Source organism: Phalaenopsis equestris, unplaced genomic scaffold, assembly GCF_001263595.1.
Source record: "Phalaenopsis equestris unplaced genomic scaffold, ASM126359v1 Scaffold233027, whole genome shotgun sequence".
Taxonomy (NCBI): Eukaryota; Viridiplantae; Streptophyta; class Magnoliopsida; order Asparagales; family Orchidaceae; genus Phalaenopsis; species Phalaenopsis equestris.
In genome coordinates, this window is record NW_018250982.1 from 42,758 (window position 1) to 69,641 (window position 26,884).

The 26,884-nt window shown below is 34.9% G+C and overlaps 2 protein-coding genes across 2 annotated transcripts in view; both read left to right on the forward strand.

The window, feature by feature from the left end:
* Window positions 1–505: 505 nt before the first annotated feature.
* On the forward strand, window positions 506–3,423 carry LOC110038527 (putative protein FAR1-RELATED SEQUENCE 10). The gene is made up of 5 exons (XM_020743394.1): window positions 506–559; window positions 823–846; window positions 1,044–1,431; window positions 3,253–3,329; window positions 3,418–3,423. Exons 1-5 carry the CDS (start codon window positions 506–508, stop codon window positions 3,421–3,423), a joined length of 549 nt encoding a protein of 182 aa, XP_020599053.1.
* A 7,630-nt stretch (window positions 3,424–11,053) lies between these two features.
* LOC110038526 (protein IQ-DOMAIN 14-like) overlaps window positions 11,054–26,884 on the forward strand; it is a 52,627-nt gene continuing 36,796 nt past the window's right edge. The window contains 4 exon segments of the mRNA XM_020743393.1: window positions 11,054–11,459; window positions 13,667–13,774; window positions 14,134–14,290; window positions 14,292–14,536. Of these exon segments, the coding sequence (XP_020599052.1) occupies window positions 13,700–13,774; window positions 14,134–14,290; window positions 14,292–14,536 (477 nt within the window). The 5' untranslated portion in view covers window positions 11,054–11,459; window positions 13,667–13,699.

Consider the following 26,884-nt stretch of genomic DNA (forward strand, 5'->3'; position numbering starts at 1 on the left):
TTGTGGATTCGAATCGCCCATATTACCTTTTTAAAAAAAAAACTAACAATAGCTTAATTTTTAAGGGTTAATATTTCAATTAAAATTTTTGAGAGTGAGGGAATTTAAAGTCCTACTCGTTATTAGGAATATGACTTCTTTTTTTCAATCGTTATGACTCAGTATTTCCGAACCAAGGAGTAATACACACGGAAGTGGATTAGCATAATAACGTACATCATAATAACGAAGAATTATTTCATCAGTACTACGCACCTTAAGCTAGGTGTGTATCCAATATATTGCCGTCAGGTGTAAACTCCGGCCCCACCTATTCCATCAGTATTCACAACCCGACCCGACCCTAAACCCAAATTTTGAAAAAATTCCCGCCATGATAAAATTATTTTGCGCCAACTTGTTGTTCTATTTGCAGGGTGAAGAAATATTTCGCTAATTTTTTCACCAGCTCCGTTCACAGCTCCGCCATAGTTAGGTATTGTTGGAATTCTCCATGGACGTTGAGATGCCGGAAGTCGATTTCTCCATGAACGTTGAGATGCCGGAAGTCTCCATGAACGTTGATCATCATTCAGCCTGACTGAACTTTGAAGATCAATATCAATTGAGTCTTGGTGTTACTGTTGTGTTATTCTGGTGTTACTCTGGTATTACTCTTGTTTCTTGCCTTTGATTTAATACAGTTTAGGTGGTTTAGGGTTTAGTTTGATCTCCATGTAAACGTAGGTGTTGATGTAGTGTTATTCGGTGTTGTTCTACAGTGTGGTTTGGTATTATTATGGTTTTTTTTTTTTTTTTTTTTTTTCTTTTTTTTTTTTTTAGGCTCTGGTTTTTTTGGTGTACCTTGTATGTTGTTTATTGCATTTGATTTTTGGGTGTTGTTCATTGCGGCATTGTTATTATGGTTTTTTTTTTTTTGCTTCTAGTTTTTTGGTGTTACTCTTGTGTTATTCTGGTGTTACTCTGGTATTACTCTGCCTTTAATTTATTACGCATATTGTGCTATTATTGTGTTATGCTGATGTTACCATTGCTTTATGTAGTCCTCTGAGGCAACACACGTTTGCAATGATCCAATTGCAGAGAAGTTTCTAAGCAGCATTATCCATAATGAGGAAGAAGCATATGAAAGCTATCGTGCCTATGCACATCACGTGGGATTCACTGTTCGGAAGGACCATACTACCTACTGGCCGAACTCCAAGAAACTCAAGGTTAAAGATTATATTTGTGGAAAAGCTGGCTATAAGAAAGAGCCTAACAACACAGTTAAGTTCAGAAAAGCAGACACGAGGAATGACAGTAAGGCCATGGTACGATTTCATGTTGGTTTTGAAGGCAATTGGACAGTGGCAAAATTCATTGAAAATCATAATCATCCTTTGGCCGAAAGTGGTGATAAGCATCTTCTTCGTTCCAACAGAAGGATAAGTTAGCTCAATGCAGATGTGTTGAGATCCATGACAAGTTCAGGGATCAAAGCAACACATGCATATAATTTCATTGTCACGGAGGTTGGTGGTGTGGAGAATTTGGAATGCACCAAGAGAGATGCATTTAATTTCATTTAAAGAGAAAGAAGACAAAGAATTGAACAGGGAGATGTCATTGCTTTAATACAATTGTTCATGGAAAGGCAAGCTGGGGACAGCATGTTTGCTTGGGATTTCCAAACAGAATAGTCTGGTAGGTTAACAAGCATATTTTGGAGTGATAGATTGTGCAGGCTGGATTATGACTGTTTCGGGGATGTCATAATTTTTTATACAAGCTACAGATTAAATAAATATAACTTATATTGTGCTCCATTTGTGGGGGTTAAATAAATATAACTTTGCAGAACGTACTGTTTGGAGTTGAATTTCTGTCTGATGAGATTATTGAATCATTCATGTGGTTATTCAAATCATTCATTCGAATAATGGGAGACAAACATCCCATAACAATCTTTACCGATCAGGATCAAGCAATAGCAAAAGTCATTGCAGAATGCCTCCCACAAACACGTCATAGATTATGTCAATCGCATATCTACAAGAAACTGCCTTCCAAAGTACACTGTGGAGTGCGTACTAAGAGTGTCTGTGATTTTTTTTATAAATATTTTTCTTATAAATGCACTGAGAAGGAGTTCGAAGAAACATGGTCCTTAATAAGGAGTTCGAAGAGAGTTCGAAGAAACATGGTCCTTAATGATTGAGTTGGGAGAACTACAAAGCAATGTTTGGTTAGATGAAATGTATCTTATAAGGAATAAATGGTCAACAATATTTAATAAAAATATATTCGGTATGAGAATCTTATCAACACAGAGAAGTGAGTCGACCAATAATGTTTGTCATGGTGTTTCAAAGCCAACTAGCTCTCTCACAGATTGCTTTATCGGTCTTGAAAACATAATGAAATTGTGGCATCAGAGTGAGAAAGATGAAGATTTCAAATGTGGTCCGTCCGTCAGAGCACGTGGTTCGTCCGTCGGAGCACCCATGGTTAAAATCAATCTCATGCTGAGATAAGCTGCCTCATTCTATTCAAGAAAGCTTTATTTAATGTTTGAACAAGAGCAATTGAATGGCTTATGTGGGCTAACATCTGAAGTATCAGTGGAGAGTGAGGCTAAATTTTACGTATCAAGATTGGATGATGAGGGGACAAGCAGCCCTGGAATGTGTTAATTGACAAGGTTACTTGTGAGGTTACATGTAGTTGCAAAAAGTTTGAGATGATGGGGCTGTTGTGCTCCCATGCACTATTTGTTCTAAGTCGCGCAAAAATAAAGATTATTCCGGTGAAATATTTCTTATTGCGGTGGTCCATCAATTCTAAAAGGAACATGTATAACAGATTTGGGTGCAGAGAGCTAAAAGACTCTGTCTGTAATAATGTTTCTTCAAGTTCCTTTATATTCAGTTCATGCTCTCAGAAATTTGCACATCAACTTAATAGAGCACAAGGAAATGAGTTAGTTGAGGAGTGTTTGTGGGAGACGTTTAAAAAGTTATCAGGAGATATTGAGGATGCTATAGCAGGGAGAACGATCGAATTACAAAAAACAAAAAAAAGAAGAAAATCACAAATATAGAATGCAATGTGAACGACTTGCTAAAAAAGACCGAAAGGAGTATCTACATCTAGGCTGAAAGGACATTGAGAGAAAAATAAGAAACCAAAAGTATAAATTTTTTTAATTTAGTATTTCCTCATTTCATTCCATGTATAATGCATACTTCTAATTTGACTCATTGCATCCAGGAATGGAACAAGAAGCAGCAAGTAGTCGTCGAGTTGTGGACGCATTCGAGCAAAGTTTGACAGATTGTCTTACCCAGGTATGTTGATAAATTTCAGTATCATATCACTACCTTTTATATAAAATAATTTACTCAAATTAATCTTTGTCTTACTCCCCTACTGCAGGAATAGTACGCACCGCAACTAAGTGAAACGTACACTGGACTTTTGATGGATTCCATAAGTGAGAATTTAGATTGATCGATATTGTAAAAGTTGTAATACTGTACCATCTGTAAACCTTTTTATGAAAGAAGTAATTGGTGGTTTATAACATGTTTTTCTTCAAATATTTTTGTCTTAATCTTGTTCAAACGTAGATATCAACTGTAACACCCTAAGCAACACGTCAAAAACACCCTGAGTAACACGTGAGCAACACGTAGATAACATGCGGGTAACACGTTGAATAACACGATCAGTAACAAGCTGAATAACACGGGAATAAAACTGGAATAACACGAAGAACAACATGTGAATAACACGGGAATAACACGAAGATAATACGAGAATAACTCAGGAATAACATTGGGATAACATGATGAATAACATAAGAAAAACACGTCAATAACACGGGAAGAAGCGAGGATAACACGAGAATAACACGGGATTAACGTGTGAATAACACAGTAAATAACACGAGGAATAACATGAGAATAACACCTCAATAATACGGGAATAACACGAAGAATAACACGAGAATAACATGTGAATAACATAGAATAACACGAGAATAACACGTGAATAACATGTGAATAACACGTGAATAACACGAGGATAATACGACAATAACACGGGAATAGCATTGGAATAACATGAGGAATAACATAAGAGAAACACATCAATAACACGAGAATAACATGAGGATAACACGACAATAACTTGCATTACTGCCCTCTTAATGCGCTGTCTCGCAGCAAATATTCCCTGTGTTACCGGCCGATTAATCGGTGTTACTCTGCGTTACCACGCGTATTCTACCGTATTACTACACCGTGTTACTGCCGATTAATCGGTGTTATTCCAAATTTCCTCGTGTTATTCATACTATCAAATTTTTGCGATAATTTTTTAAACTTTTTCAGATAAATTTTATATGATAAATTAAATAGGATAGATAATATTAGTATATTTATTGACTCAGGGTGTTATCTACGTGTTACTCCCGTGTTATTCACATGTTACTCTCGTGTTACTCAGGGTGTAACATATGCGTTACTCTCTTGTTACTTATGTGTTATCTACATGTTACTCTCACGTTATTTACATGTTACTCTCGTGTTACTCAGGATGTAACATATGCGTTACTCTCGTGTTACTCTCATATTATCTATGTGTTACTCCCGTGTTATTTACATGTTATTCTCGTGTTACTCAGGGTGTAGCATATGTGTTACTCTCGTGTTATCTACGTGTTACTCTTGTGTTATTCAGCGTGTAAACGGCATGTAAATGACGTGTTACTAAGGCAGTTGACCAACATGTTACTCAAGTGTTATACAAGAAATACTGACAGTAACCTATAAACATTTTGCCAAGATATAAACAGTAACCTCTACAAAAATTCGAGATATACAGTAACCTAAAAATACCAACATTCAGCAAGATATAAACATTTTTTCCAGTAAACTATACAAATATTCGATATACAGTAACCATGAAGATCTTACATATACAGTAACCTATACAAAATATGAAAAGTAAAAATATAGAAATTTACTCAGAAGCCCTCAAAAATAAGCACATGTCACAAACAAATTCTGCTCTAAATCGCTCCATAATCGCTCCATATGATCCCCATATGATCCTGTCAGTTCATATGTGCACTCCCATCGACTTCTTCGACCTGCACTAAAGTTTCCATGTAATTGCAGACGAACATGCCGCAATCAAAACTATTCCTTTGTGTTGCTACATACTTTGACATCGTACGTACTTTGTAATCGATAGGGACCATTTATTGATTTTGGCTGTAAATAAATCAACGACATCTCTAGTAAACATATTCACCTGCATGGTTGAAGCGTTATTGTGTTACTCTTCGAATGCAATTATGTTACTTTTAATTTAGTTGAATATACTTACAACTTTTGTAGTGCCAGCCTTATGTATCTGGTTGGGTAGTGAGTCGTATATTCGTCATTTTCTCAACCTGAGATCTAGAACCAACAAGATTCAATGTTGATTATGAATGATTGGAAAGAAAATGGCTTTTACTTCTTGTACGACCTCGTTGGTGATATGTTTCACGTATGGTTTGCTACCATAGGTCTTATGCATCTACATAAATATATTAGTTTAAATGTGCAGGGAATATATGACTTAAACTTGTATGAATAAATATAAGTTGTTGAACATACCCCATACATTAGTGAAACATACAGGTAAGGCCGATACAACTCTGGTCTCCTTAAAGTTCTTTCGCGCAACATGACAGCAAATATATCAACATGTTCATCTGCAAGCCACTTATTTAATAATATATCTTCGAGTGTCGATCGGTGAATCAAAATATGGTCTCCGTTAATGATAACGTCGCTGCATTGACAAGAAAGAGAGTTCCTTTTAATTAAATACAACAGAACTGCATAACATTAAAAGAGTGTTGGACATTTACTTACCTTCTGGTGTATTTGGATAGGCACTGGTCTATTTCTTCCTGCATTTTAATTGGTATCAATGACCTACCAGGATACAAAATAGTTGAAGCCGGAGGACGTAGCTGCAAAATAAAACAATCCATGAATAACACAAAATAAGAGTATATAAGATATACTTCAAAGCACTTAGCTATATTTATTTTCTTACAACTATAGCATACTTGTCTGCATTAGAACTGTGGCTTTGACTCGAAATTTGCTGATACCCGGGTGGATCTAAGCTTTCTTCATCTGCAACTTGGACCTTTTGGGAATCACCTTTTTTTTGAATTAGTATTTACACCAGAAGTCAGAAGACGCGTCTAAAAAAAATATTATTATAAAAAATAAAGTAGGAATGTATATCATTAAGTACAAATTAGAATGACGTACTTACTGATTGGGTCAGAGGTTCAAGAACACCCTTTATTGCTCGTTATACTTCTTCAGGGTCTTCATGGATTGTCTCATCACCCAAATCTGCATCTTGTGCTTCTCTTATTGGTTCTATGGCGTCTTCGGCCTGTACGGGAACATCTATATTTCTTATTGTTTCTTCAGGTACATCTATATTTACAGGAGCACAATATCCACATCATCAATTTTTCTACGTCTTCTTACTTATATCAGGGAAACTGGTATTGAGATACAGTGGGGTCCACTTTCCTCTTTTGTTGATGACCACTGATGTTGGTCTTCTTACTTATATCAGATATTGTTTTCTCAACGAACTTATCAGCCTTGGTTTCAACTAATCTATGCACCAAACCTGTCAGGGTGGACAATGCTTCTACCACAGTATTCATCTATGTGCTCATTCCAGTCACAATTTCTTGTATATTTAAGCTTATTTGTTCCTGAGATTTTAGCATCTCATATAGTATCCCAAAATCAGCACTCTTCGTCGTATATCCAGGTACTGGGGTTATATCACTCGAAACAATTCTACCCTTAGCATACGATTTGGGTGAAGATGGTCCTGAAGTAGTTTTGTGATGTGGAATTTGCCTTGCAGGAATCGGTGGTCCCTGCTCTGGATTTTCGAGTAGTTGTACTTCATCGTCCCTCAAATCTAAGAATTCGTCATTAACCTACAATAAAAATGTATTCGTCAAAATCGTTCGTTTTCTTAAAAATTTATTAAACATATGTGTCAATAAACTGTAATCAAAATTAAATGATTTACATGATCAAGTCTCTTAAAGGCTTCATGAATTTTCTCAGCACTCAACCCATGATTGGTTGGCCACCTCAGAATGCGAGGTCTAGCGTCAGGTGCAGCAGGAGTTAAAAGAGAGGTGTGCTCGTAAAACCAAAATTGAGGATGTTTTACACCAACATGTATGCAAAAGTTAATACAACAAAAAAAAATTCATAAGAGTGATGTTTCAATGTAAATAACAAATACTTACCGTTAAAAGAAACGTTAAAAGAAATACAAATCCTCCTTGAATATAGTCAATCAACTTATTGTGCCTTAATTTCATGGAGGCGATTCTCACTTGATCGATGAACATATCACATATGGCAGCTCACCAATTAAAGGACGAAAAAACTTGTATATTTACAGCAAAAGAAGATAGCTCTGCAGGCACATGAAAATTGCTTGAAGAAAAAAATAAATTAGTTAGTATGAATTTCAAATATAACTGCTCAAAGGTCGGATGGAGGCTCCTTCTGCAAAGAAGTTCGTCAGCTGGTTCTTTATTTGTCTGGCATCCACATTTGATAGGGGTCCTTTTTTTCATGAAACAGGCTCTCCTATGTTCGGCATCCCTATCAACAGAGCCACGTGGTCAGCATGTAACTTAACCTTCTTTCCACCCATTTTGAAGACACACCTCTCATTATCCCAACATCTCAAAATATGTAAAGTCATGGCATTGTCCTGGGGATATGGGAGCATGTCAAGGAAATTGAACACCCTAATTTCCTTTAAATTATTAATGGTCTCCTCTGAAAGCAGATCTCGAATTGCATCCAAGGCACCTCTCACTGCAGATGGACAACATCTACAGTTGAAAGTCCTTGCACTCATGATCCTGTAAATTAAATAAATAATGACACATTATTAGAATAACAATCACAAGACGAGAATAATACATGAGTAACACAACGACATAACACAGTAATAACCCTACACAAGAGCATGGATAATACAAAAGCATAACTAATTACGCACCCGTAACACAGGAGTAGCACATGAAGCACACTTAATTAATAATCAGCCTAAACACATCAATAATACATGAATAACACGGCAATAACACATGAGTAACACACCAGTAACACAATTAAAACAGAGTAAAGTAATATATGAATAATACACGAATAATACAAGAATAACACATCAAACATATGACATTAATTAATAATCACCCTAAACACATCAATAATACGTGAATAACACAGAAATAATGCATGAGTAACACCGGTAACACAGGTAAAACATAGGAAAATAATACATGAATAATACACGAATAATAGAAGAATAATACAAGAATAACACATCAAATCTATGTCATCAATTAACAAGCATCCTAAATAGAAGCATATCACATCAATAATACATGAATAACACGGAAATAACGCATGAGTAACACACCAATAACACAGTTAAAACACAGTAGAATAATACATGAATAATATACGATAATACATGAAATAACACATATAATACATGAATAATACACGAATAATACAAGAATAACACATCAAACATATGCCATCAATTAACAATCACCCTAAACAGAAGCATATCACATCAATAATACATGAATAACACGGAAATAACGCATGAGTAACACACCAGTAATACAGTTAAAACATAGTAGATAATACATGAATAATACACGAATAATACAAGAATAACACATCAAACCTATGTCATCAATTAACAATCACCCTAAACAGAAGCATATCACATCAATAATACATGAATAACACGAAAATAACGCATGAGTAACACACCAGTAACACAGTTAAAACACAGTAGAATAATACATGAATAATACACGAATAATACAAGAATAACACATCAAACCTATGTCATGGAGATATCTGTGAGTCCAATGAATTTGGTTTTATGCAGTTATTGAGTAGGGTTTTTTCTTTGCTAATGATTTAAATCCATGATGTGTTACTTGTGTGGTATTGATGTGTTATTGTTGTATTTTGTTATTGTTATATTTTTGATGTATTACTGGTATATTACTTATTGTTGTATTTTTGATGTATTACTGGTATATCACTAATGTGTTATTCTATTGATGTAATATTATTGTGTTATTATTGTGTTACTGATGTGTTACTCATATTTCATTACTCTAGTTTAGGTGCATACCGTGATTTTAATGAATGATTGGACGCAATGTTGACATTCGCTTGCGCCGGAGGATGTGCTTCGCAGGAGGGTTTCGCCAGAGGATGTGTTGCGCCGGAGGTTTTCGCCGAGGAAGACTAAGCCATAAACTCATAATAGTGCGTAGATAAATGATGTAGTTCGAAGAAAATGAAAAGGCAGACGGGTCGGGTTTTCTCTCGAGCCAGGGAAACGATGTAAAAAAATATTTATTTTAATTTATTTCTTTAATAGGTGGGACCGGAGTTTACACCTGGCGACATCTAATTGGTTACGCCCGAAGCTTAAGATGCGCAGTACTGAGGGAATATTTCTTCCATAATAACAAGAATATTCTGGAAATGATGATTACTTGAGCAAATAGCTTGCATCTAACGCACCATAATAAGAATATAATACGACATGAAAAAGACTCAAATTTCTTTGTTATCATGTGAAATAAAAATTAATATATTTCATATCTGCTAGGGGGGTATTTGCAAAATTTTAAAATCCATATCAATTTCAGCCACATCCAACCAAATAATTGATCGAATAAATTTCAACATCTCAAAATACGTTTTCTAACTTAAAATAATCAGCGAGATGTCATCTCACTTATTAGCAACCCCTACGTCATACAAACCTAAATCAACGAGTTCTAAACGGTAAAAAAAAAAAGAAAAAAAAAAAGCTTTTCTCAACACAGTTACAAAACAGCCAAAATCCAATTAAATTTCAAACTCGTAGATCTTGTGACAAAAAGAACTAAAAAACAAGTGGAGGGTATTAAATAATACTTCCAGGAGCAGAACTTCGACGGACATTCATTTTCAGCAATCATAGTTTTAGGAGAGCAGCAATTCAGGATAATAGTAAAAAAAATATGCAGATGAGGATAATTGCATAATAGTTGCAGAGTTGGACAAAGGAGAATTGATGGCCCACTAGAGTAGTTAGTTACTAACAACCATCAAAGCACAGATTAATTTAGATAAGTGGACCACCAAACTATGTTCTTTACGCTTCTTATGTTGAGTAGCTTCCAAGTAAATATCAAACATTTCAATATTAGACAGCTGCCATTTCAATTATTATTAGCTTTTATTAAAGTGATAGCTTAAAGACTGAATCTACATGATCATGTATAGAGGTCTATACTTCATTGAATAAGCACTCCAAAGTGTTGTGTTTGAAAATAATCTAGTTTCCAGAAAGAAAATTCCGTGCACATAGACGAGGAGTATTGTTTCTTTCACATGCTTTGCCTGTGGGTTGATTATTGAGTTGTCAACATGATAAAATAGAACAAAATGAAAAGGAAAAAAATAAAAAAAATCTTCAAAGGATAGATAAAATTTGAAAGGACATTTCTATGATTGTTTGTAGCTTCATCTTGCTCACACAGGTTATAGTCAAATGCTTTAAGAATGTAAAAAAGAAACAAAATTATTAGAGGCTTTAAGATGATTAACATGAAGTGAAAACATAAAAGGACATATGCAAACGATATCTGCTTTTATGAGGTATAAATGTGAAGATAACAAAAATAAAAAAAATATTTTTTTTTTATATTTATAGCCAATTGATTTTGGGCTTTTGATGTTCTATGAGTAGTTCTCCAATGGAGCCGGACAGCACAGTATTGGGCAGGCAAGTTTACAGAACATATTCTATGTTCAAGTGAAGCTTTCTGATAAGCACTATGCGTATTTTTTAATTTCTTTTTTGTTAAATATATTTTTATTTAGTTTAACTTTTGATAGCCTGAGAAAAGTAAGCTACACGGTTTCCAGCCTAAGGCTTGGATCAACTCTATACAGTACTTGATGTTATGTATTCCGATTAACATGAAGGCAAGCATGGGCTTTCTCAAGGGCCTGCCTTTATATTCAAGTAAAGTTGGTTGGGAGGAGCCCTGAAGTGAGAAGTGGTCACCCTTCCCATCATGAATCCGAAAGAGAAGTACAAGGGGGTCCTGTAAATTCACAAAGAAGAAACAAGGAAAAAAGTTGAAAAGGAAATAAATTGAAAGGGAACTGCTCCTCAAAGGAAGAACCAAAAATCAAGCTTCTCTAAGGAGAATAAAAAAGCAAGCGGTACAAACTCAGGAGGTCGCCGGAGAAGAAATCATGAGGATGACATAAGGACTTCAATCTAGACTTCCCCCCTTATTGCCATCTTTAAAGGTTCCCCTTTTTTTCCCTTTATTTTGTTATCTCTTTGAAATTAAAGCTGTAGATCTTTAAATGTGTTTGCTAGAGATTAGAATGTGAAAAATGAAAATTCTAATTTTTTTTGTTTTTTTTAGAAGAATTTAGCCTGGTGCAGGCCCTCTATCTTCTTTTCTACGTTGATCTTGCAATATACTTTATACATGGATAAAGCATAAAAATATTTGAGCATATTTCTAGCATTTCATTATTTTGTATTTTAAAAAATCACTCTCATTTGGCAATCTTCTCTAAACTTTTCCAAGACAATGAAAACCAATGAAGGTCAAACTTCAAGAATCCATTCACATGACAATCTTTTTTGAACAGTGAAAACCAGCGAAGGAAGGTAATCATTATGGAAATGAGAACAAAGTTTTTTTTTCATTTTGAATTTTGTATTATTACATAGTGTGTACCATACCAAGAAGATGCTTTGTTCCCAAAATGACTAGACTCTCTCACACAGAGTGGGGAGGGGACCCGAACCGGTTCAGTAAAAGTGACGGTGTGCCGGTGGGCCCTCTCACTAGGGCTACGGTTGTCGCCCACTCCAAATCGCATCAAGGGTATTTTCGCCAGTTTGATTTTATTAGGAATAGATACTTTTTTGATTAAAAATATGAAGTTGATTATTGTATTAGTCTTTTTGTTCAATTGAGTTTTGAGATGGCTTGTGCTCCCTTTGTGGCTCCCGGATAGATACGAGTTTGTTTCAATAATGTTGGGTGGTGGCAACTATATCCTCTCGTTGTTGGTGGTAACATCCCGGGCCTCCTTCCTTCGTCAATCCCTCGAGTAGTGATTTTTGTATCACGATCGTTTGTCGAAACAAAAAACTCTTGTATCTTATATCTTTTATTTAATTAGTGCATCTCGTCTTTATTTTGATTATTTTTTCTGTCTCGGATTGCTTTCTGGGTTGTTCTTGCTCGTTCTCCAGCCCCCCTGCTCCGGTATCATTTGATATCAGAGTTAGACTAACCTTAGTTCCATCCTAGGGATACCAAAATCCTCCCAAATCTAAACCCACCAAACTATAGCCAAATCTTGACCTAATCCTAATTCTCCCTTGCTGATTTTCAAAATCAGCAATCCAAAGTATCTTTTATGCACCTTAAATCAACTTCATACACCCTCTTTCACCTCCCAAACCTATACCCACCAAACCATAACCAACTCTTAACCTAATCATAAATCCGTCTATCTAATTTTCAAAATCAGCAACCCTAATTATTTTTTTCTGCCCTAAATCAGCCCCATACACCCTCCTTCACCTCCCAAACCTAAATCATAGCAAAATCTTGAACTAACCCTAAATCTGCCTTGCTCATTTTCAAAATCAACAACTACAAATTATTTTTCTGCAGCCTAAATCAGTACCATACACCATCTTTCACCTCTCAAACCTAAACCCTAGTCATGCCACTGACGAGTGTCGGAAGTCGAAATCCCTCCAATCGACATTTATCTTCTCTCCTTAATTATATTTAAGTTTTGTCATGACAAGGTTTTGTAATTTAAATATACCTCTATCCATAGAAAATTTTTCGAACAAATTAGCATTAGTCTGCTTTTTTACAAGAAAGAGGGAAATATATTCCAACCATAAGCATCCCTAACTTACCCTAGAGATTAAGACCATAGCTAATTTAGCCACATGTCTCCTTCTGCGATAGGAAGGTATCTGTTCAAGTATTTATTCATTAATGTTCTATTCCAAATTGATGGTCTTCACAGTAAGCAGTTGACTTATAAGGCTTAAATCTTTATAGCATTTACATGCATACCACCCAATTCCTTTGTATTTACATATCTAAAACTGAACTTTACTTTTAACATTTATAACACCCAAATCTTTCATTGCTCATAAGAAATACCATCTTTTTTAACTTAAAAGTGAAATACACCTTATCATGCATAAGTAAGATGGCATGTATGTAAAAATTGAAGTTTAGGCGTTTTTAGGTGTTAGATATGTAAATACATAGGAATTGAAGAGTATGTATGTAAATCCTCCTAAATCTTTTGCCAGTGACACATAACCAGGGGATGCTTGAGCATGAAAAAATTGAGTATAAAATTAGGTATAAATACCTAAACATTTGACGTAGTTGTAAGTGGAGAGGAGTGATGATACTCATAATGCACTTTTTAACAAATTGCTTACCTTGACAAAGCAGGATCATTTAGCGTAAGCTAGTGATGCGAAAAGTATGGGGAAGAAAGGAGGTTGGATCTCTGCATTGAAAAGGGCCTTCACCCCAAAATCCAAAGAGAAGTTTGCCACTGTAAGCATTTGCAGTTAATTATATTGTAAGCATTGTATTATGCGGGTTTTCTTCTAAGAGCTTCAAATCTTTTCAGATAATTGGATAAAAGATATTTTCAATAAACTGAAAAGATCGCGCAGACAACTAGCTTATTGACGAGCACTACTCCAATAAACTGAAAAGATTTTTTTCAAATCGCGCAGACAACTAGCTTATTGACGAGCACTACTATGCATTACTATTTTGTTGGCATGCATCACAAATTGAACAGCGAACAGAAGATATTTAATAAAAGGATCAAAACCTAACCTAAAAATAGAACGTAGTGCTTTGCAAGACTTAGAAGTTTGTACTGAAAAGTCTAAATTTGAATGCAGGATCCAGAGAACTATGTGACGGAGAAGAAGCAGGGACCAGAAAGAAGAAGACATGGGGAGCTAAATTCCTTCATCCCTCTTTACAGAGAGCCAAGCACCATTGAAAAAATATTGGGTGATATTGAGAAAGAGCAGCAATACAAGGCACAACAAGTGTCCTATAAAACGGTTCGTTCAGCAGTTTAAATCTCCCATAACAAGACAGAATAACAGTGCTAATACATCAAAAAATGTAGTTTCAGCTAAGGTAGATTCTTCGTACGTGAAGACAACAGTTGCTCCATATAAGGTAAAATCTATCATTCCAAGAAAACAGGCAATCAGACACAACAGTAAATCCATCACATCAAATTATGATCACATTTCTGCAACAAAGATTCAAGCAGCTTACAAGGGTTATATGGTAAGAGAGAACACAATAGCTTTCAATTTATTTCATATAGGCGCTCTACTCAAATCTAATGTTTGATGTTAGAAGTATTTATCTAGCATTTCTGTATACAAAGCATTGCATATGAAAGTGCTAGGTATTATAGGCTGTAATCTTTTTCAGAAAGCATTGCTACATAGCTATGGTCAGGTCAAAAATAGCATCATAAAAAAAAACTTCTATGCAGTAATTCTAGTTGTTTTCAAGTGACATGTAAAAGTAACAATTAAAGAAAGAGCCCTATTTGACCAACTTCTGACTGTTATTACACCATAGAAATATGAAACACGAGATATGCAAACATGTTGATGAGTACAATCATTGCATATTAAAAACTCGTAAGTTCTATGATACATGAAGGCAGCCGCAATTTCTTTTGCATCAAGTCTTCAGAAAGCATAAATAGAAAGATTTTATCCAGATTAAAGATAAATACGAACCATCATATTAAAGTTTTATAGAATTAGAAGTAGCAACAGTAATGAGCGCACATCAAGTTTGATTTTGAAATTGACTGTCAATATAGCAGTACTCGGTTTTGGATGATAGAGAAACCATTCATAAACAAGTAGTACCGTGTCAAAAACTACAATTTGAAAAAGAAAATTTGACAGAAGTATAAAGAAAGACTAGAGAAATAATTTAGCTAGTGTTGAATCCAAAAATATCCTATGGATCACACCCAAAGTATAGTGTTGGATATATGAGAGGAACGGAGAGAGAGAGAGACAGATAAATGAAGTGTATAGTAACAAAAGTTCTGAGAGGAAAATTTCAGTAGTATTTTCTTGAAGAAATGACCCCCTTACTTATAGATCATAGGAGTATCTAATAAAGTTACGTATTTGTCTTTGTTTTAATTGGGACGTTCCACGTCATTATTAAAACTTTTCATATTTGAAATAGACTTCGAGACCCTTTAATATCTATAACTAATGTTGGCACCATTTGGTATTCATAACTGCTTGAAGAGGAGTATTTAATGGCCTACTAGTGTTGTCATTTGGTCGTCTGATAACCGTTCGGTCGGCCAAGAAGTCTTCGGTCGAATAGAAGGTTTTCGGTCGACCTTTCTACAGAATCCTTAGTAGTTCCAGTTTGTCATTAGATGAACTTAGTTTGTCTGGCAGAGGGTGTATCACCATAATCTGAAGAGCAGCTCTCCATTGGACAAGCGGCCTTTTTAGATGATTAGAAAAATATTCAATGAGTGCCCTTTGGTCATCTTAGTGAAGGATCTCAAATCAGTTGTGAGAGCTAGTTACAAATGATTGTCCATCAGTTTAGGTCACACATATTCTCTCGTTCGGCTGAGCCTCCGTTCGATCGGCCCATAATTTTGACCGAAGAAAATAACACTTGACGTTTCCGCCTTTTGATTATCTCGATGCAGCACTCTAGTGTATATTAAGCAAGATCTATTGAAATTCCTCAAGATTCATGCGGTCATATTTTTTATGTTCATATTTAGTTTCTCGATTCTCTTATTTCATGAAAGCAACAACTGCGATAAGAATAAAAGAATTAAATACAAAAATTAGCTCATTTATTGTTTAATAAATACTTATAATAAGTGAATATTCTGGATTTCCGTGCCCTCATTCCCTATAAATAGGATGCGATCAACATCTTTTCATCATCATTTTTGAATTTTCAGCCTTAAGTCGGTTCTTGAAAGAAAAGAGTGATGTCGAGTGGCAAGATATCCACAAATGAAGAGGCCATGATGAAGGCCTTCAGGCTTTCGACCGAAAAACTCCGCCATCCAACAGGAGAGAAGAAGAAACCTGAGAGCAGTTGACCGATAGTAAAGAAGAAGCCCCTGGATGAGGGTCGCCCGACTGGAATGAAGTCGGAGGGCAAAGAATGGCCGGTCGGATCAAAGAGGTCGAGATAAGGGAGTCGACCGACGAGATAAGGGAGTCGACCGAAGAGAACGAAGTTGGTTCAGCAAATAGTACAAAAAAAAAGGGAAGAGGAGACGACCGAGTTGTCTGACTTGCCACTACTCCGTGAGATGGGAAGCAGGGCTGAGGGGCACACCACTGGTGCAGCCGTCCTTGCTCCAGATTCGATCCGTTAGTGGTCAGCTCAACAACCAGTACAGGTGGTTGTTTAGACCAAGGTCCGGCCTAATGAAGGCAGACCTCCCTTTTCCTTGATTAGTGAGGCTATTCAGGCGGTTTTCCAACCGTTTGCTAGTAAGAGCCTCCATTGTTTAGACCAAGGTCCAGCCTAATGAAGGTAGACCTCCCTTTTCCTTGGTTAGTGAGGCTATTTAGGCGGTTTTCCAACCGTTTGCTAGTAAGAGCCTCCACTTATCTAAAATGGAGCGAATGAATGGTACAAAGAAATCCATTTTTCATAGACTTGGTTGATTTATTCATTTTGTTATTTATTGTATTTGATTATTCTTACAGAGGAGACTGTGCACATCATCGACTCCTCAGTAATGGAAGTCGGTCAACCTTTCGCTCTAGAAGCGGCTGCGAGACCTTCCGTTTCGGTCCAGGGTGGAGGTGCACTTGGCCACCTGTCGGGCCCTAAGGATGTAGAAAGGAAGATCGACAGTTGGTGAGTTTCGCCAAGGTAGTTAGCTCGTCGCATGGACAAAATGGACTCCTTTTCTCTGGAGCCTGACCATCAGAGAGATATAGCCATATCAGACTTGAAGGAGGAGCTAGCGGTCCTATATGCAGACAAGGCGAGGTGGCGACACTTCGGACAAAACTGGCAGAAGTCTGGGTGATCAGTTCGATCTACCGGGTCTGGGCGAATGATGGTGTTAAAAAATTTAAATTTGGGAGTGGTACATTGTACCAAAGTCTTATGATTCTGGGGTCTAGCATTGCCTGAGGACGCCGAAGCCCTCTGTGTAAATCATTTTATGTCAAATAAAATTTTAGTTTTTCTTAATTTTCAAAATTTTACATCATTTCATTTTCTCAATTTTTATGCCGATTTAATTTTGAACTTTCAAAGACTGAGGTATGGATTCAAGGTGTTTCAAATTTCCTGGATAGCCTGTATATAGGGCTCAAGACAAAATGTCATATTTCACTTTTCCTTCCCTTCACTCTTTTCTTGTCTCTCCCTGTGATCGGTTTTCTTTTAGTGTTTCCATGCCCTCTAAATATTCTCTACAGTTGTTCAGCTCGGTGCCAGCAACTGAAAGGTCCCCACTGATATCATTTGATGTGAGTCTCCTAAAAGAAACTTGTGTGTACGACACAAGTGTAGTACTCGAGGCGATGGAGCCAGAGTGAGGGCGACCAACTGCTCCGGAGACGATCTGATCTTATTTTAAGATCAGTTTTCATATTGACTCTGACTGCCATTCTGCCTGAAACTTCAGTCGATACAGAACCACTATGGAGCCATCCCCGTGCAGATAAAATCGAACTTGATCACAGTAGTAACGAATTTCATCATTTACCAGTGGTGAATGCAGATCTCGTGGTTCTGGGCTGCTCTCTCATATGTTTTCCTTTATAGTGGAGTTGGACAACTACATTGTATTTGGCATGACTTGAAAATTCCACATGATCTATTTGAAAAGTAAGATAAAAGTTTCGATTCCTCCAGGGTGTATGCGAGAACTAGGGAATCGCCCACCAGGCTGACCGAAGGACCTTACAACAAGAAGAAAAGGGATTTGTCGTGGATCAAGGGGCTTGCTTCGACTGTCATGGGTAAACTAATTTCGTTCATCCATTATACTGTCCCCCTGACAGTGAATCAGGTGCTAAATCCTGCCCAATTTTGACAAAGTCTTTCTCCACTCGGACTTCAGTTTTATATTAATAAACGTCTTGAGGGATTGGATTCCCCAAGCCCCGAAGACTGAAGAGTATGTCTCAACCATTGCAAATGTCCTTTGGTCAGATGACATTCAAAAATTCTTAAATAACCTCCAGCCTGTGAAGCTATGTCATATGGTCAACCGATATCAACTGCTCAGGCTTGCTGCAACACACTTGTCCTCTCTGTATCTAGAAGTGAGATACAGGGACTTGAAAGCTGAGTTGCAGGACAAAGAGTTTAAGGTACAAGCGAGAGAAGCTGAAGATTGAGCGATCGTGGTAGAGGCTTGGCTGGAGGATGCTGAAGCGGATTTGAAGATTGCGTTAGAGTGGGTGTCTGTGTCCGGGTGGAGAACACTGAAGTATCGAAGTAGATGGTTGATCCCGATTTTTTATATGTAAGGATTTATGAAGTTGACACCACTACAGCGCCAAAAACTTGATCCTTGTATGAAAAGTAATTTGTGTAAAATATATATAATTATAGGCAATTAATAATGAGATTCTACGCAAGTATACGTATCGTCATCAAGTAATAAATGATTTTCTATTTAAGCCCCAAATATTGATCCCACAGGAAATGTGTAAATTAGCAATGATAAGTTTTACCAGGAAATTTACAGAAAATTAAACAAAATCATTGTCACTAATTTCGAATGTTATGATGTTATCAAAACTAAAGTACTTAACTATTAGCAAAACCGAAATGCAAAGTTTAAAAAGTAAATACTAACATACTAACTATGTTTATGTAATGAAAAATTTTTATGTGAAAAGTATCATTCCAACTACAATGAGGTTCCGGTAAAATGAGATGAGATAAATGTTTATAATATGTATTGTGTCAAATAGGAGCAACTATAATTCTTTACCCTGATATAGTGCATAGAAAATCATTGGCTAATACTAGGTTTAATCCCTAAATCCGTGGCTAGGCTGGGATTGTTATTTTTGATTTATTTGGATCTTTCCCACTCACCTTCACCTAAAAGCTAACTCTCGCTTTAGTTTTTAAGCACTAAGACCGAATTGGAGATTTTAGTCTGTCACTCTAAAGATTCTCCAATTTTACACCCAACAAAGAATATTTTCCTATTTATTTGCACTTAAATGTGATTCTCACTCTGTTGTAGAATTAATATTCTATTTTCCGGATCATATTTTCACAACATATTTTAACAATTCAATTGACTATATCGAAATGTAAATTAAGTACGGAGTTGAAAAATCATCACAATTTATTTTATATTTTAATATTAGCACATCATATTATCTCTTCATTTCACCATATCTCAGAGTAGAGAGAAAGATAGAGGGAACGAATCAGATTTCATGAAAAATACACAACAAAACACAAATTTTATATATAAAAGAAAGTTCATACAACATTAATAAACAAACAAAATTTATCTGAAACTCTTTCTCAAAGCAAATTCCTTGTAGTCTTTTCTTATAAATGCAGGAAGAAGATATATCTCACTTTTCGCCTTCTCCAACACTCTTAGAAAAAGTTTCACACTAAATCTCACCACACAAACTCTAAACTATAAAAGAAAAATCACTAATGGACTCCAATATGATGGTGGAATGAAGATGGATTATGAAGAATGACAAAAATGAAGCGTGGTGGAACGTTTTGGAGCGAAAAGGAGTCCCTTTTCTGATGAATTCTGGCTCCAAATAAAGCCCAAAGTCGATTCTTCAAGAGGTGCCACCAAAAACTCTTCAAAAATCGTCTAAATACATCGAGTCTTCTAGAAACGGGGGCTGAAACTCTGCAATTTTTCACTTCTAGAAACTCTGCAATTTGTCATATTAAAGTCACTTAAAAAATTCATATGAAAAAGAACTTCATAAAACTTTATTAATCATTAAGCTAATACTCAAATAAAAAGTTTAGAAAATATGTCCAAGTATTTTTCCTTAAGTTGATTCAAGTGAAGCCAATTTTTAATTAGGCATCTCCTCAAGCTTCTCCCCACATTTTTTTTCTTTTTTCTTTACTTTTCAGGATCATTTTTAATCCCCTTTTTCTTTTCTTTCTTCTTTTTTTTTTGTTTATGTATGTGAAGATTACTATATCTGGATAGCCTTTAATGATTTTGAACTTCACTATCCTCTTCTTAAAATTAAAAACTTTTTACATTTCTTCACTTAAGAAATTTATATTAACTTAAAAATTATATAAAGTTTAATTCTTTTCTTTTTACATGAATCTTCTAAGATTTTTAATACTTCAAAAATACAATTTTTTTTTACTTAAAATAGAAAAACATAGTGTTATTCACTTTTACCAAATATCTTAGTCTCTAGAATTAGTCTTTATTATTGAAAATTTAGTTATCCAAAGTTAACTCCTAATAAGAAAGGTCATGTCAAATTTAAAATTTTTGAAAATATAGTTAAATGAGGACAAATAAAATTAAGTTCTCTCTTTTATTTTTTAAAATAATTCCCCCCCCCCCAAACTTAAATTTTTTTTAAAAGATTTACATGAAGAACTTTAAAAATAAAAGGGACTAAAAGAGTGAAAGAAAGCATTAAATACATAAAGAAAATTCATATTTATTGAAGATTCTGACTTTTACAAATAAATTTTAAAATACTGCAGGTGCTGATATGAAAAACCACATTGCTTAAAACATTAAATTGCACATAATATATATAAAATTTGCTGAGAAAGAGTTAATTACAATACATATAACAAAGTGTTGAAATTAACACCAGAACTAAACTAAATTTTAAAAATGAAAACAGATTTACACATTACAGCTTCACATTTCAATATAACAACAAAGTCTCAACAATATCACAAAACAAACAATATAATCACAAAGTACAGCACAAACAAACAAACAAATAAAAAGATCACCAGTCATCATCTTCATCATAGATCACCAGTCATCATTTTCTTCATAACTAACATCTAACTTCTGCTGCTAATATGGAGTATAACAGGGTGAATAGGGAACTGAACTGTATGATCACCCCACAGGTATTTCGCCAAAGCATCATCATAAGAAGCATCATATTCAAACTTTTGGCGCTCGCGTATCAGATCATCTGTATGAGCATTTCTAGCCTCCATGTTCTGCGTCCTATGATCCATCCTCAAAATATTTCCCTGCTGAATCATCATCTGGTCCAATAACTCCCTGTTACTGGGGTCACTTGAAGTAGGCTCACTAAAAGTCGGGGTCCTAGAAGTAAAAGGAATATTCCTGGCCTTACTTCCAGATCTCCAATCAATATGGGACTCATAAGTCTTAATGTTTGTAAGCCCAATCGGTCTCTGAGGCTCAATCCTCTCCTCATCAAGTCTGAAATCAACTTCTGCATGCTCACAAAGTGTATAAATGAGAACAGGGTGTGTCAATCCACCAGTTGTCTCTCCCAGAGCAATAGATTCACAAATAAACATTCACAAACAATCATTTTCACAAACAAGAACAAACTAACTTTTATATATGAAAATACACTTTTTACAAACACATTTGACAAATCACACATTCACACCTATTAAACAAACTAATTATAAATCAGCGTCGAAATCAAGTCACAACACTAAACGCTGACATAAAACTATACACATAATAAAAATTCAAAATTCTAAAACAAAAACAAACCAAACCAAATCAAATCAAATCCACACAATTATATCAACTACACAAATATTCTTAAGCAAGTAGAGAATCCAAAGACTTCAGTCATTCCGCTTCATCTTCAGTGCTTTCATCTCCTCTAATATCTCCCATGGATTCATAATGAACATATATGTTATAGAAGAATCGGTACGGGAGTTGATCTGTCGAATTTTCTTCGATCCATCTATTTTCTTTAAACATCCGAACTAATCATGCTTCAAAAGTTTCAGTATGATCAAAATTTTCTTTCATTCTCCAATCAAGGTGATCAAAAAGGTACTTAAGATCTCCCACTGCATTCATAATACTCTGAAGTTCCCTTTCAATTTTCTTTAATTTCTTCTCCAAAACAAGCGAACTTCCTACTGTTGGTCGTATTAATGGAGTTGAAGCATGTGAAGAATAATCCATAATAGCATTTAGTGTTTTATTTCCATTACGAACATACTGTCATCAATAGGGATCATGAGCTCTCATGGTAGTAAAACTTTTTCCCAACTTTCATATGACACTTGGGATTGACGGCAAATCAGAAAAATTGTAGAAGGATGCCCAAGTTCATAAATTGGCCCATTCATAATGATACCCATAACAGATTTTAATATGATTGATCCTATATCAATATGTTTTTCCATTTGAATACAGTAGTTTAAAATAGCACTTTTCTTGGTGACTCACTAATCTTCATAGTAGAGAGTAATTTTGCACAAATAAAGAAATGTCACTGCTTTGAAATCAAGTGATGAACCAGGAAAACTAATATATCCTTCATCTCGTACTTCCCACATATCACTTTCATCCGTCAGAAAATTATAAACATCTTGCATCAAATCTCGCGTAGGAATGAAATTTGTATAATGACAGATTGGAACATTTTCTATCATATATAATTCATTAATCCTCAGAGGAGTAAATGGTACAGCCTTGCCTCGTATGAAGACAACTCCTTGGGTAATTCCACGTAGATTTGCATAGAACTCCACTACAGGCACAACAACCGCAGATTAATGTTAATTAAACCTAATTTGGGTAAGGTTTAATTGATTAATTAGACTTAGTAGGGGTTAAGTCTAATTAGATTAAGGTTAATTAAACCTAATTTGGGTAAGGTTTAATTGATTAATTAGACTTATTAGGGGTTAATTCTAATTAGATTAAGGTTAAGTAAACCTGATTTGGGTAAGGTTTATTTGATTAATTAGACTTATTAGGGGTTAAGTCTAATTAGATTAATTTTGACTTAAACCTAAATTAAGGTTTGAGATAGTTTATCAGGTCTAATAGGGGATAAGATCTGATTAAGGTTTACTAAGCTGAACCTAGCATGATTAAGGTTTAACTTAATTTAATTAAAACTAATTAATGTCTTTAGACCTAATTAAGGTTCACAAGTTGAGGTTTGAGTCAAGTCCACTTGGGTTTAAATCTAAAGATGTTGACTTAGCTCGTGGTAGGATGAACCAAGTCTAAGGTTCTTTATTTTGGGGTTTTGATTATAGATTTTTTTTTTTGAATTTACGTTTTTTTTTAAACCATAAATGATAAAATGTCATTTTTAAATTTTAAATGGCTAAAATTTGTCTTTTAGAGTTTAGGAATGTCACTCTAAAATTTTAACCATTTTAAAATTTAATTTCTAATTTCTGTAATTTTTATAATTATTATTTAAGATAATTACAAAATTTGATAGAAATTAGAAATTTGGACCTTAGAGAATTTTCCTAGTTTTGGAAAATCCAGAGAATTTCTACAAGGATGAAAATATGGATCTGTGAAAATTTGAGAATTGTTTGAATTATAAACAATTTTTAATAATTAAATCACTCCAGAGAGTAATTAATTTATTAAAACTGAAATATAAAATAATAATTTCAAATTTTGATTCCATAATTTTCTCCTCGTCTCCCAGAGTCTAAGGATATTTTTATTTTATTTTTGTAAATTTTCTATGCAAAGATATTAATTTTTCAAGATTTTGGAATTTAATTAAATAAGAAAATTCGGATTTTCCTATTTATCCACATATGTGCTAATTGTATCCTCGTACTGGTCGAAAACCTATGTGGCGTTGCAGACACGTGACCCGCGGTTTTAAATCCCTTTGTATGGACAAAACCGCGGTTCGACGGGATCTTGGTCATCTATTTTTAATACGTAAAAATGGACGACATCCCGTTATCTTCCCCAAATCTCTGTTTCCCATGGACCGTCCATGATCCAAGCGCAAGATCTCACTCGAATCTTGATGAATCCTCATGGGGATTGTTCCATAAGCTTCATCATGGAAAAATGAACACATACATATGGATTTGTAGTGGCTTTGAATTTGTTCGTTTCACAAAGGTCCAAACCGAACGCAAATTAGGTTAACTTGCCCGTACCTTGGTTTGATGAGGTGAAGCCTCAATCAAATTTGACAGGATCAGTGGTTAGGTGCTTGTGAAGCTCCTTGTAGGTCCAATTTGAGGTGAAATTGTTCATTAAAAATGGCTCACGGCTTGATGTGGAACCAGGTCTAAGCACAAGGGAAGATCCAATTTTGATTGGAATCTTCTTCTTACACCTCAAGGAAAGTGTAGGAGGATTTAATTTGATGATTGGGTGGGGTTTTTGTTAAAACCGAAGAGTGTCCTGCTTTTTGGGACTTCGGGGTGGATAAATTGGAAGAGAGCAATGGGTTTGAAGGTTTGATTTTGGAGGGGATCAATTGCCCATGGAGTGGTGAAGAAGTTTTCTGTTGGGAGCATTTAAGTTTGAATCCTGTATCATGTAATTAAGTCTCTTCTTTTTTTTTTGTGGCTCACGGGTTTGGCCTATAAATAGGCTTTAGAAGAGCCATGGATGAACCTTGATCAGCTTAGGTTCATTTGGGGATGTTGTTGACCACATTAATGATGGTTTCAAGATATAATTTCAGCTGAAGATAAGTTCATTTGATCTTCCAAGGTTAAACCCATGTGGAGTAGGTTTTAACTTAAATCCTTGGCTTCCCCTCATTGGCCCACCTATGAGGTGGATAATGTTGGTTAATTGAGATAGCCTCCCCACATAATTCCATCAGCTCATTCTATGGATTAAAGGGAACATGAAACATATGCTTCTTACTTATCTTTCTCAGCACTTGGATTGATCAATCCATGATTAACAAACCCTCTCTCCTTGATCAATCTCTTCTTCGTAATAACTTTATTGTATAATCTCTGTGTGTCGAAACTAATAAACTTTCTTCTATTGAAAACTTCATACCTTGAAGTATTTCTGGAATTGGAAGTCATTGAATCTGAAAATAGGAAGTTTCTAGACGTCCTAGGAAGTTTTTAGGACTTTAAAAACACCTCCTGGCAGTTATTATGGAGCGAAATCCCGCCAAAGTCCGCCAAAAGTCGTTTGAACCGTCAAATCGCTCTCGGCGCTAGCGCCGACGCTGAGGTCTGTTTTCTTGGGCGCCGTCGGCGCAACCAGCCAAAATTTTACGACTTTCATTTCTCGTTCAATTTAATTCCAACTTTTTCGCCAATACTAATATTTGATTTAATTTATCATAAATGCAATTGTATAGGATTATTATCTACTAATATATAAAATACTTATCAAACAAAATAGTAATACATAAACATATATGTATGGGTTGCCTCCCATAGAGCATTTGGTTTAACGTCGTCAGTCCGACACATCATTTATTTAGTTGGGTTGACTTAACATTAAAACTTCTTTAAATTGAGGTATGTGTCTTTCATAATAATGTTTCAGATGATGTCCATTAACTCTAAATACATTTTCAATATTAGGATCTTTAATAACAATAGTTCCATAATAATAGACTTTAATCACTTTAAATAGTCATAACCATCTGGATTTCAGTTTTCCTGGAAACGATCTCAATCTTGTATTATATAATAGAACTTCTTGTCTAGGTTCAAATTTCTTCTGAATAATCTTCCGATGTCCTATTTTCATTTTTTTCTTTATAGTTTTTTTTATTATCATATGCTTCATTTCTTATTTCCTCAAGTTCATTGAGTTGCAATAATTTTTTCTCACCAGCTATTTTTTGCTAAAAATTAAATTTCTTAATAGCCCAAAATGTTTTATGCTCTAATTCTACTAGTAAGTGGTATGTTTTTTCAAATATTAGCTGTATGGGGACATTCCTATAGGAGTCTTATAAGCAGTTCTACATGTCCATAATGCAGTATTTAGTCTAGCAGATCATTCCAATTTATAAGGATTTACAGTTTTTTTCTAAAATACATTTAATTTCACGATTTGATATCTCTGCTAGACCGCTAGTCTGAGGATGATAAGCAGTAGAGAATCTATGCATAAAATTGCTCCTATTTGGCACAATCCATATTTAAACCATTTATCGCATCTCATCTGTAATAATTACTCTCAGCATTCCATATCTTGTAAAAATGTTTTTATTTAAAAATTTAGAAACACATCGAGCATCACATTTAGGTACAACAACAACTTCAATCCATTTAGACATACAATCAACAGCAAGTAATATAAATAAGTTTTCAAATGAAGGTATAAATGATCCCATAAAATTTAATTCCCACACATCAAAATTTTAACTTCAAATGTGTAATTTAGAGTCATTTCATTTCTTCTAGAAATATTTCTTACTCGTTGACATCTATCGCACATTTTAATATATTCAATAACTTCTTTAAAACTAGTAGGCCAATAAAATTCAGCTTGCAAAATCTTATATGTAGTTCTATTTGTTACAAAATGTCCTACAAATTCAGAATCATGGCATCTTTCAATTATCTGTTGAGTTTCGTCATAAGGGACACATCTTCTAAAAATTAGATCTTTTCATTGTTTATATGAATATGGGGACTTTTGAATCATATATAAATTTC